The 13,026-nt window shown below is 40.7% G+C and overlaps 1 protein-coding gene across 3 annotated transcripts in view; it reads right to left on the reverse strand.

Moving 5' to 3' along the window:
* The window catches only part of LOC132984276 (RNA-binding motif, single-stranded-interacting protein 3-like), a 125,897-nt gene that overhangs the window by 4,557 nt on the left and 108,314 nt on the right, over positions 1–13,026 (reverse strand). For all 3 annotated transcript variants that reach the window (XM_061051046.1, XM_061051045.1, XM_061051044.1), the window contains exons 10-12: positions 10,778–10,828; positions 785–901; positions 410–496 (exon numbers count right to left, since the gene is read on the reverse strand). In XM_061051046.1, coding sequence (XP_060907029.1) covers positions 410–496; positions 785–901; positions 10,778–10,828 — 255 coding nt within the window. The remainder of the gene's footprint in view (positions 1–409; positions 497–784; positions 902–10,777; positions 10,829–13,026) is intronic.

Genomic DNA, 13,026 nt, shown 5'->3' on the forward strand with positions numbered 1-13,026 from the left:
CCGCCGTCCCGGCGATGTAAACAAACTGAAGATAGGACTCTGAAAACTCTGAAAGCATCACAGACAGTGGGACTCAGGTGTTACACCCATTGTAGACAGTCATGACTCACAGAGTTATTTTGAGAGGATATACTTGATTTCTATTATATTTAAGTGTGAAAAATCACATATAAAGACTTTAACAGGTTTTCTCAGTTCCAATGAACTAAAATTGAGATTTCACTTAACTGGCAGGACCAACGTAAACCACGGCTTCATTTACTTAAATGTAATTTCCCCAAGATGATGTGCACTACAGAGTGTCTAAGTCTCACTATTTTAAGCAGTTGAGCCTTGTCAAGCCCTACAGGGTGCTGTTTAAAGAGCGTAACCAGGCTTAAGTCACTAAACAACCTCTATCTGTCCTTACCTCCACTGTGATGGCAGAGGCAGGCACTGCAGTGTACTGGGGAATGTAGGTTCCTTGCATAGACGCAGCAGCTGCAGCAGGCATGTACTGCAGAGAGAGGGAGGGAGGAGGTGAAGACAGTCGTATAATATAGGTAAAACAATATGTCCTCAGCTCTGTTTTTTTAAGCTGATCTAAGTGTCAAAGCAAATGTCATATGTATAATAAACAGGAAATGGCGTTCTCTATACGAGTGGTTTCTGCTGTGAGATTATCTTAATAACAGTTTGAAACTTGGCTGACTAATTATATAAAATGTATTACAACTGAAATAAATAAAATATACTGTTAAATGCCGAGCGAGATACTTAAGAGGAAGTAAAAGTGGAGACTTACAGTGCCTGTAGTACCCAGAGACAGGTGGTTCATCTGCTGGGCGAGAGGAGCCATTACACTGGAAGGGTGAAGAGACAAACTGGGCTCTATGGCTGCGGTCGGGGTGATCACAGCACCCTGAGAGAGGGAATTTAAGAAAACATGACGGACTGTAATAAAGACATTAATTGTACAAGGTGAACAAACTCTTGTTTCTAGTCATTACCCATTATCTGACAGGCAGAGTAAAAGGTGAACTAAAAAGACAGATGATGAGGTAGGAGATGTGAAATGGATAGTTTTGGTGGATACCCTTCCTTAGGCTGACCAAATTTTCAAACCTCCAAATTAGGACACTTAAATTTACTGCAAACCCACATGTATGAGCTCATGGTACAATTAGCTTTTGCATCAGCGCTCCTTTTCAACACCAAACAATCGGCTCCCAAAATCGACCATTTTGAATTTGAATTCAAAAATGTGTTTATATAACACCAACAGAAGGATTGCATTGCTTGTAATAGAACATAATATTTCATTTGTCACCAGACCTGCACTGATCACACAAGGTGGTAGGCAGAGGTGCCCCCCTGAGCAGCCCAGGCATATTCAGCCCTACCTGTCGTTACACAGTAGGTCCTGTTAGTATGATCCGCTAGGCTAGCCAAGCAACAGCCGCAAGACATTGAATGACACATGTACAGACAAATCAGTATTGAACTTTATATTGTGGTGCATTAGTGATTTTTCTCTATTGGTCAAAACAGCCACAGCCTAGGCAGCAACATTGATCGACATATGCACAGACAAATCAGTGTTGCAAGCATATGAAATCGGGACAGGGACTTTTTAAAAACTGAGACATGTTAGTGTAAATATTTGTTGGGACTCAGGACACGGAGCTTGAAAGCGGGACAGTCCCGGTTAATGCAAGACATATGTTCCCTACCCTGAGTTGTTTCCTCGCAAGAGTAAGATGAGAATATCAGTAGGCCACTCTTTTTTTTCTGAATGCTTGACAAGTTAGAGAAGGAGACTCTTAGCTCAGCTAACTTAGAGTAAAGAATTGAAACCGCAAAATTGAACGCTTTCTCTTCATATGCAAAAAGAACTATAATCAACCTTCAAGTACCTCAAAACCTGACAACCTTAACACTTGTGGTTCATTTATATATGAACTGTGGTACATGTTGTTGCCATGTCAAGTGATTGAGAAAAAAAACAAGATTAACTTTGGATATAACAAGCTAGCTGCCCCCCTGATACCTGTCGTTGTGCTAAGCTAAGCTAAGGTTTTCAATGTAGCATGCTTTTTTGACAAGACTTAAGAGCGGCTGTGGCTCAATTGGTAGAGTTGTCACCTCTCAACCGGAAGGTCGAGGGTTCAATCCCCAGCTGGCCAAATGTCCGATGTGTCCTTGGGCAAGACACCTAACCCCAAATTGCTCCCGCTGCTTCAGTGGTGGTGTATGAATGGGATTAGTTACTTCTGATGGATGATACTACATAGCGATCATCACTACCATCAGTGTGTGAAAGGGTGGGTGTGACATGTGGTGTAAAAGCACTTTGAGTAGTTGGAAGACTAGAAAAGCACTATATAAGCTCAAGTCCATTTACCATTTCAGCCTCATCATTTGACTTTCAGCAAGAAAACAAATACCTCTTATTTGATTATATACCTGTATGTTTACCTCAGGGATGTAGGGATGTTTATTAATGCTTTAGGATACAGCTAAAGAGACCTTTTCGAAAACAGGCAGCTAGCAGAAATACATTTTAAAAAGACTTCCAACCCAGTTAAGTCTGATGCTTGCAAAGAGTTCGACTTTGTACACAACAACGGAGCCAGTCTGCTAGTTGTCAGGCAGGTTTGACAGAACACGCCTCTAAATGGAGCAGAAAGGCTTTTACTGCAAATCTGTTCAGTGTGAGGGGCTTTGATGCCTGCTAACACCTTGATGCACTGAGCTCTACTTTCCCAGTACAACAGCTGCTACAGACTCAACAGCTCTGTTTAGATTTAATAGGAGACTCCTCACACTGTGTGCTCAGATGCCTGGCAACATCCCTGCAGAGGTAAACACTGTGCATTCGTGATAGCTGTTTAACTACACTTCCCATGAGTGCAGACAGACAACATGCATCAGTGGAAATGTGTCAGTAGCACTTCAGAGAGCAGTCGGCACTTCCAAAGCTGCACATTGAGAGAGGAACAGTTACTAAAGGTGTTGAATTTAGGTACTTCAGACTACATTGCAACTGCATGGCATTCGTCTGAACTGCTTTGAATGTGTAAGGTTTCATAGGGTGGCACAACAACACAATGATGCACGAGTGAACACACACACAATAATGACAGTTATAGGTGTATGAAGTTTCCTCTCGAAGGAATTTACAGTCTGTCAAAGTTGTGGATCTGTATGTGAAGATTCTTACGGCTCCAAGCTTTACAGGGAGGCATACACACACCCACATACACACACACACACACACAGTTGTCAGAGCTGTAAACAGTCTTGAGCACGCTTCCTCCTGACTGCTGTCTTCATAAGGAAAGCTGTTTGAACACACCCGCATGGCCAATAGTAATGCTCTGTCAAACACTATCCTCAGCATCACAAGTAACTGGCTGGCACTCTCTCTTTCTCTCTTTCTCTCTCACACACACACACACACACACGCTCGCACTTACAAATTGTATGTAAACGCACCAGCATCCATACACAGATGCATCAACAGATCTACCCCCAAACCAGCACAAATCTTTGGCTCCAGTGGGTAGATTTGCAGCCAGAATCTTGCTAATACCTCCAGCTTTCCATCCATCTATATAATACAATCTGTGGTCTAATGATTTCTCATCCTCCCTCGCTCTTTCTCTCACTTCTTCCAACCTCGCAGCAGGCCTCCACACAGACAAAAAGCTGCACAAAGCAAAAGAAAAACCGACGATGACTAATTGTCTGCTTTATAGCTGCGCAAGTGTGAAACATGGCTGTATAGGCTACGTGTACGTCTGTGTACACTCAGACACCACACATTAGAAGGTGAGTGTGTAACTGTTGGTAGAGTGAGTGTGTTTGTAGGCTATCAAGTTTTCCTGTATCAGACTTTTTTTTTCCTGGGGTAAGCAACAAATGAGAGCGCAAGACAGACAGTTATCTTCTCCCTGAGGACAGGAGAGAGAAAAATACAGGAGCTGCTCTCAACTTCAAATCTGCTCTTTCTCTCACTCACTCACCCCCCTTCTCTTCTCCTCCTCTTCTTTTGCTGTCATTTTTCCTGCAGAGAAGTACAGCTGTGTAGCCTGAAGCTGCAGGCAGGCACGGCCACACGAAATGTACATTATTAGTGAAAATTACACGTTTGCATTTTGAAAACCAGTTGGTGAAGCTGGTTAGACAGGTAGCTCTTTCTATGTAAGTATACTAAGGCTGCGAAAGGTATATATTTTTTTCCCCTCTCAAGTTGTGTAGCCTGGACAGCAGAAGTTTGAAAAATTCTACATAATGGTTTTACGTTCTGCAACTACACCCTCATTTTTTTTTAGCAAGATTTCACAAGAGCACATAGAGCTAAATGACAGGTATCACTGGGTTGTAAATTCTAAACATGCACCTACATGCATGCTAAAGTTCAGCACACTTTACATTACATTGTGAAATATTTAAAGACTGGAACATGTGCTGATTTGTGTGTTCCTGTTTACATTCTTCACCCCATTTGTCTTCTCAAATGAGTTTAGCATGGTAATTTAACAGTCAATAACATTAAGGAATATCTAAAATCCTAATTCTTCAGATGTCTCATTACATCCCTTCCTTTATAAGCCTCCTTACTTGTCTCTCTCGCTATGCCTGGTTAGGGTAATGCATTCATTTCCTGTAGGGGGGATTTGTGAGTAATTATGCACAAAGACATCCTCTCGCTAATTAGGATGTAAAGACAGGGAGTTCAAGTAATCTGGGCATTGCACTAAGAGTAGGAAACACACAGTCCTTAAGGCACTCCACTGTGTGTATAGGTGCGCCTGGTGTGGGTGTGTGTGTGTGTGTGTGTGTGTGAGAGAGAGTGAGTGAGTGTGTGAGAACTAATTTCAGAGTGCAGACCCTGTTTAGAGTGCATGTGTGTTCACCTTTATTCCTGCATGATTAAAAACAGCACTTAGCAATATCATTTATTCTTTTAACCTTTAAATTTGGGTCATTTACTTTGGTACAAGCAGCACGCATCTCTAGCTGTGTGCATCTGTATGTGACACAGAAAAAAACTCCCAATTCTGCTATCAGAGAAATGCAAAAATCTCTATTTCTGCAACAGACTGTTGCCTGAGAGGCATGCTTGTGTGCACCCACCTAAATGTGTCAACGCACGCACACCATTAATCGAAGATACCACTCTTTAACTATGCTGTGAGCAGCAAGGAAGCCACTGCTACCATAGGAACAGAATTTAGCCTCTGTGTGTCTCTCTCTCTCCGTCTCCCTCCCTAGTGCAGCTTTAATTTGCAGAGCTCTTCTATATCCAGGAAATACAATGACTAGCCTTCGCCTTTGTTGTCTAACAGGGATTTTGACTATGCAGAGACAAGTCTGGGGAACAGGCGCGCACAGCCCAGACATGCTTTTGCAGCCGTTGTTTTCTTTCCTTTGTTCCCGATTTATTCTTTGTAATCCCGTCTTTCCTCTCCTTTCCCTGAGCCAGCCTCTTTCCCCTGTCCTTGCTCAGTCAAATACACACAGTTTACTATTTATTTATTTATTTCCTCTCCCTCCAATGCTCTCTTCTCTTCTATCGCCCTCTTTTTTCTCCCCAGTCTTGGGGAGTCGTATCAAGAGGCCTGCCAGATAATTAGATGGGACATTTGTTTGAAAACACATTTACAGAGGGATATTATCCTCCCTCACAGACATAATTTTAATCAGACATGACAACAGAATGTTTTTTAGGAGTTGGCAGATAGACACAAAGAGGAAAACGGATAGGAAGAAGGGAAGAAAAGGAGAGAGAATCTGGAGGCAACAGAATTTGGAGCTAGTTAAACTATTCTGTTGTGGCACTGTTTTGCTGGAATCCCTCAGTGCATGGCTGATAAAGCAAATCTGTGTCACCGTTATCTTCCACCCTCCTACTGCTGACAATTTCATAGAGCATAGAGGATTTTTGTGCGTGTATAAACTAGAGCACTGATGATGGCAAGAAACCAACTCATTAAGTATTGCTGTAAGATAAAAATCTGGAACGATAAAACTTGACTTCTGTGTCTTTGTATGACCGACCAACTTTATTTCTCAGAAGATATCTATTAGGTGAAAGCCTCCTTCACTGTAAATGTTTTTTTCCTCTCATAACAATAAGAGGAATTGATGTCATTATTGGATATCAGGGCTGCTCAAATAATGTAGAGCATCAGATCACCGTCATTCTCATTGGCTATGACACTTCTCTTAAGGTTGGCTCTCTCTAGACTGATAGCTGATAGAAATCCCCAAGCCCCCTTTTTTAACAGTTATATTCATTTCTCTCGTGAACCATTCTTGCATGTGTTTAATTAAAACTCATTATTATAAAAATAACATAAATATTTTACAGTTCAGTTAAACAGTTGTTAAAAAAATCACTTATACAAACTGTAAATGAGTTAAATCTGTATTGAAGAAAAGTGCTAAAGAGGTGTATTTTCATCTGAAGCACTCTCAAGGTTATTTTACAGTCTGAACCTGAATCTATTCTGCTGATACATTCTTTTTCCATTGACTGTGATGTACTGAAGAAAAAACAACGAGTAAACTGCTGAGATTTTCCACAGCAGATCACGCCTACCCATTCACACACTGATGTCAGAGGCTACAATGTAAGGTGGCCATCAGTATGAGCTAATCTGACAAAGCAGTGGGAGCAATTTAAAGGTCCCATATTATGCTTTTTCTGGTTTTATATGCTCTTCAGTGTGTTTTTTTAGTGTGTGTGTCCTGTGCATGTTTAGGCACATCTATGTGCAAAAATTCAAAGTCTGCGGAAACGCGGCTTCTCCTACGTCCTCCTGTTAGCTGTAGCATTAGCTGCATGTAACGCTCGGTTCTAGCCCCCCTCGAAATAAATTTGTCAGTCCGACGTCATTGTCAATGTGAGATCACTGATCTAAGCCCATTGGCTCGTTGTGGCAAGCCCAGCAGCTCATGTTGCACGCCCATTAACTTCTGTAGCACGCCCACAATATGCCGTAGCCTGCGGTAGCACATTGGTGCTAAGGTGCTAATGTTTATGCTACCCTCGGACGGAGCCAGTGGCTGCATTCCCAATATGGTAAAAGAGGCGGGACATTTCCGAGAACCGTGCTGAGCAACTGACCAATGACGACAGAGCGGATCGGCAGACCAATCAGAGCAGACTTGGCCCACGTGGGGTCTAACAGTGTGGGCTCAGCAGAGTGTAGCTGACGGACTCAGAGCGTAGAGGGAGCAAGGAGGAGCAGTACATGAAAACAGACACTTTTTTCAGACTTTAGCTATTGTGAACGTACAAAAGTAGGTACATAGATTAAATATACGAACACCAAAAAGGGCATAATATGGGCTCTTTAAGGTGAAGTCTCTTGCCCAAGTACACAGCGGACATGTGACTCCAGGAGATGGGGATCGAACCCTCAACCCTCCGTTTGTGAGATGATTGACTCTCCAACTGACCCACAGCCATGTGGGTTTGGAATACCAATCTGCCCGGACCGGATTACCAGAAAAGAGGATTTGTACCCCAGATGTAGACTTACGTTTATTTCTCTAGTTTGACAAACTAGTGTACATTCACCTGGGAGCAAACATGTCAGCTGCTGCTTAGCTGATATCACGCATAAACTGGACTCTATCTGCCAAGACGCACCCAACTTTATCCTTTTAATCTTTGTAAACATTCAATCATTTGCCTTCTTTTTGTGCTTCCTATCATAGCAGTGACTATCTATCCATGTACACACCTGTTAGGAGGGGACAGTAAAAATTACAGACTGGCAACGAATTAACCTTCTGGGTGGATTCTGTCACTAACTAAAACACTGTTGACTTACCCAAATAATACCCAAAAGAAGTTAAATCAGTTATCAATAAAAAGAAAAGGACCATTTCACTCTGCCGACCCCTGGAGATAACAGCTGTCTCCAGGGAAGTTAGGGTTAAAATAGGGAAGGCAAAACTAAAGTATACTAATACAATTGAAAATCAGGTTAGTGGAAACGACCTCAGAGCAGCCTGGAGAGGAATAACATCCATGGCATCAATTAATCAGTCCACCTGTGAGACTAAGCCTCTCATCTGTGTAGATGGTGTAGATGATGCTGACTTGGCAGATATTTAAATTGTTATCTTACCGGGAAAGGTCTGATTTCTTGAGTGATATTTCCATGCTGAGAGAATCTCTTGTTCTTCTGAAGTGATTAAATGATTTCTCAGGAAACAGTCACAGCTCTGTTTGAGAGCGTTAATGTAGGCAAAGATGCTGGCCCTGACCTAATCTGTGGACCCCAACTGTGTTACTGTTCTGAACAGCTTAGTGACGTGTTCACTTAACTTTTTCAGATGTGTGCTGAAGAGATTTGAAATTTTCAGTCGCTCTCACATAGGAAAGGAAGGAAGGAAGGAAAACATTTGTGAACCTTTTAAAATAAAATGTTGTTTCCTTAATCAAATGTCAACTTGATCAACTATAGTTTTTCTTTCAAGCTGAAAAAGGTGTGAACAACAGAAAGATTTTCATTTTAGACGTTTATAAGCTCCTTGAAAATGAAATCTCATGCAAGACCCATATTTTCATGAGAGTCTCCTCTTATTCCAAGTTGCCTGGTCAGATTTCATGTTTCTTATAACCTTTTTAACAGATAGAATTCAGCACGTTTTTGTAAATGATCACCAGTCCAAGGTTCTAATGTCAAACACTGGTTCTCCTCAGGGCTGCGTCCTAAGCCCCCTGTTTTTTCTCATGTACTCAGAGCACTGTAGAACTTCACAAGATGGCAGCTATTTGGTTTAGTTATCTGATGACACTGCATTGCTTTCACTTCTTCAGGGCTCTGAGTCAGGCCATTGTGGAGCTTTAGTAGCTTTTTTTCAAATGGTGCAATGACAACTGCCTTGATCTAAAAGGTATGAAAAAAAGGCATTCATCATTGATTTCAGGAAGAACTGTTGTAAAACTGAATCCAGCATTATCAATGGTGAAAATGTTTAAATAGTTGACACAAACAAAGATGTTGAAACAGTGTGCGATTCTGAACTGAGGATTATTAAAAACACAGATATAATAGTTAAAAATGGTCAACAGAGAATTCTTTTAGTGTCTCTTTAAGGGCATTTTGAGAAGCCTTTATTATTCCTTTTATTTAAATTCTTTTAACATGTTCTTTTATCTGTTGGTTTAATGGGTTAACTGTGAAGGACAAGAACAGTCTGAACCATATGGTAAAGGTCTGCTCCAAGATATTTGTAGTCCAGCTAAAAGTCTTCCTGTGGAAGGAGCGTGTGGTCCAGAAAGCCAAAATGATAATAAATCAACCTCGACACATTCTTTCACCTGCCTGTTTTTTTACTGCCCTCTGGACGCAATATCTTGCCCCTCCAAGGAGAACACACAGATACTCTAACTCTTTTATTCCTTCAGGTATCAGGATGTTGAATGCTGAACAGCTGTAACTGCTTTATGGTCAGTCCCTGTACACTTAGGGAGGATTTATTAAAGTATGAATCTATTTATTAAATACATTTCTGGCATTGTATTTTTTTTCTTTATGGTTTTTGGACCTGGCTTCTCATTTGATGACCTGCTGTTGTTACTGGCTTGAAAATGTAATTGTCCGAATGCTTCTGTGACTGGGTTTGTTTCCTTCATATTGTCTTGATTTCTTTTATTAAGCCTTGGTAGACTGTGAAACTGAATTGCCCCTCTGAGATATATAAAGTTGTCTGAATCTGAAGAACATGTGGATGAAGGGGTAGAGATTTCACACTCTTTGTTTGTGTGTTGTTGCTACATGTCAGACAGGCAGGGTGTCAGCTGAGGCTTTACATTGAGCTCAGGGTGAATCCTGTGGAGGCTCACAGCTGAATCTCCTATACCTATAGCTGTATACAATCTCTGACTTAAAGCAAAGCTTGATATTTGTTTGTGTCAGGAAGTATGTGAGAAGAAAGAGTATCTCCAGGATACACTTAGAGTGTTATTGACTGAAGTACATGGCAATATGAATAGATATGTGTGTCTGTATGAAATAGCCGGTATGAGAATGTGTATTTAGTGAAGACACTAATAACACAAAGCTAAGATTTTTATACTTCAGAAGTTTCATATAAGGTGACTCATTGTGAATGCATTTTATATTGATGTTTTTGTTGTTGCATACCTTACCCTACAAAGAATCATTGGTACCTATACTTATTTTCCTTACCACTACCCTTGAACCTGCAGTTTCATTTCACACCAGCAGGGGGCAACCTTTTATTACAGATTTTACACTCAGCTCTTCTGAGGTCTTCAGTCGGCTTTGAGGATTCAGTAGGCTTGAACTTAGAAACAAGGCTCAAGCATTTCCTTTGAGCTCTGACACTGGTCACTCCTAGTTTGATAAACTAGGATATTACTTTGTATAACTTGGAATATTGCAATTTATCATAGATTTGCTTTCTTATTTTGTATCAAAATATATCTTAAAATAAAAAATAAAAAACATTTATATATAATATTGTTAAAATAAATTATAGTCAGCATTAAAGCACAAAAAACAGTGTTATCAGGCTTTTTTCAGTGAGAACAATAGTGATGTATCTTTTTTTTGTTTCGTTTAGAGGGATAAAAAGCACATGTGAAGGAATTACAGAGACATGCTAACACAAAGAGATGACAGGCAGGAATGTAGGGTAACAAGAAGGCAGGGAAAAGTGTCATAAAAACGGAGAAAACAACTCCACTGGGAAAAGATAACTTAAGAAAGAAAAACACAAAGGAGAGGCTGCTAGAAAAACTTACTGTAGGTTGCATAACATACTGTTGATGTGGCATCCAAGATGTACTCTGGACCTGTGTGAGAGGAGAGAAGATGAAGAAGAGACCATTAAGAAAAGGTGGAGGTGACAAAGATGCGATCAGAGATGATAAAGAAACAGAAAAAAAGAAAGATGGGAAATAGGAAGAATGGAAGTAGGAGAAAATAAAGTAATTAAAAGAGGAGGGGGTGGGCATGAGTAGGTGGATGCAGAGAGGAGGTCAGGGAGAGATGAGAGGAAGGGGAAGATCAAAAAGAAGATTGTTATAAGTGGATAAAGAATTGAGGGAGAGGGAACATAAAGAAGGACAATTGGAAGACAGAATGACAGGAAGGAAGCGAAAATGAGAAAACCAGGGAGAAAATTAATCATTAGCTCGAGTCTTTACAAGCCAATTTCGGAGCTTTGGTCCCTGCGGCAGTGTGTCTTAAAGAATATTACTGCAGTAACAAAGGGTCCACTATACAGTATGTTATGTTGTAATTATAAGAGGATATGAAGACCACAGAGAGCAATACAGTCTAATAATTACTGCTTCACAGAGGAGGTTTCATCATCGAAGCTGGTCTTGGCCACAAACACTTTCATCTCCTTCTGCTACCCACTGCCAATCCGAAACATGAGGAGGAACAAGTCCCTGAAGACCCTTTTGTCACATGTATGTACTAATTATATATGCGTATGTTCGATCACCTGCGTACGTCTATAGGGAGCTGTTCAAGGTGGGTTAATTCACCTTAAAGAGGCAGCATGTGTTTGTGCCTGAGTGTGTGAATCTGCTCTGTTAAAGGTGTGTCTTTGCATTCATCTGTCTCATTTGCAGCTGTGCTACGGAGAACCTGGGGGGGGGGGGACTCCCTGTTTGTTTTAAAGTCTGTGTGTTTGACAAAAATGAGGATCGAGTGTTGAGTCAGTCTCTCAAAGAAGTACAGCTTCTTCACCAACCAGCTTTGACATGAATTAGAACTGTTTGTGCGTGAGAGAGAGAGAAAGGATGCAGAGAGCGGGAACAGAGAGCGGGAGACAAAAGGAGGATTTGTGCCTGAGAATGAAAGATCGATGGGAGGAGTGCTGCAATATAAGCCTGTGTTTTATCATAGCTAGACTAAGACTTGTCTTTAATGGAGAGAGATGACAACTCAATTTCTGTTGTTAAAGGCTTCCCTCAAAAAGATAAGCTCTACTTGCTTTACCTGCGTGTGCAAAGACTACACACAGAAAAAGCTGCTACAAAGTGCTCACGTGCTTGTGTATGGGATCAGTTTAAAATATGAAATAGTCATTATTTATTTCAAAAGCTCTAGTCCCACTTCATTTGTGTACTTCCCTGAAGATGAGGCAGCTGTTATTTGATATTTTGTCTTTCTGGCAGCAAATCCCACGAAAAGACCAAAACCAACAATGTGTTAATCGGCCTCTCAACACTTTCAGACTTCCCCTGTGTGTTACACTGAAAGCCCTCATTTGTTCAAACTGAAGACCGAAATCTTTAAAAACAGATCACAAATGTGTACTCTTATATTCTAAACGGCTGAGTAATATTCTCAAACAGCTGGGGACTTTCATTTCTAGCAAATGTCAATTTCAGCAGTGGATTATCATGCATCTGTTGTTCCAGTAGTTCTTTCAAACACAAGGATGCTGTATGTGGGATTGAATTCAAATTAACTATGTTCATGGCAGAAATAAAACATTTCAACAGCGTGTCTCATTTATAATCGTTTTTACAACAATGGGACTTTTTGAACATAACAAGTGATCTGTATCACAGACAATACTTGTCCTCTTCTGTCACTGATTTGCAGCTATGAAACTAAAGCTCCGTGCGGGGAATATTTAGACCATTTCTTAACTTGGCTCGAGATGCTATTGCTATCAGGTTGCATTAGATGCCCGTGGGATGCTATATTGGAGCTGTGTCTGCCTTTGAAAGTTATTTTCTTTCTTTGCAAGATCTCTTGGCCAGAAAGCCAGGAAGCTAACAAAGTAGAATTTTAGTTTCAAGCTTGAACTTTCTTTGCAGTATTGGCTCTGATATGACAACATAGTAAAAAAAATATATATATTCAAAGAACCCTTGATGTGTAAAGAAAGCAACATAGCAAAGAATCTGTCCTTTAAGGAATTCACGTGAAAACACAAACCTGTTTCCTATTATAGACGGACACTTTCCAAAGCTGTTCAAAAAGTCCTATTGGGAAATAAAACATTTGTAGGCCTTTTAAGGCTAAG

Source organism: Labrus mixtus, chromosome 11, assembly GCF_963584025.1.
Source record: "Labrus mixtus chromosome 11, fLabMix1.1, whole genome shotgun sequence".
Lineage (NCBI taxonomy): Eukaryota > Metazoa > Chordata > Actinopteri > Labriformes > Labridae > Labrus > Labrus mixtus.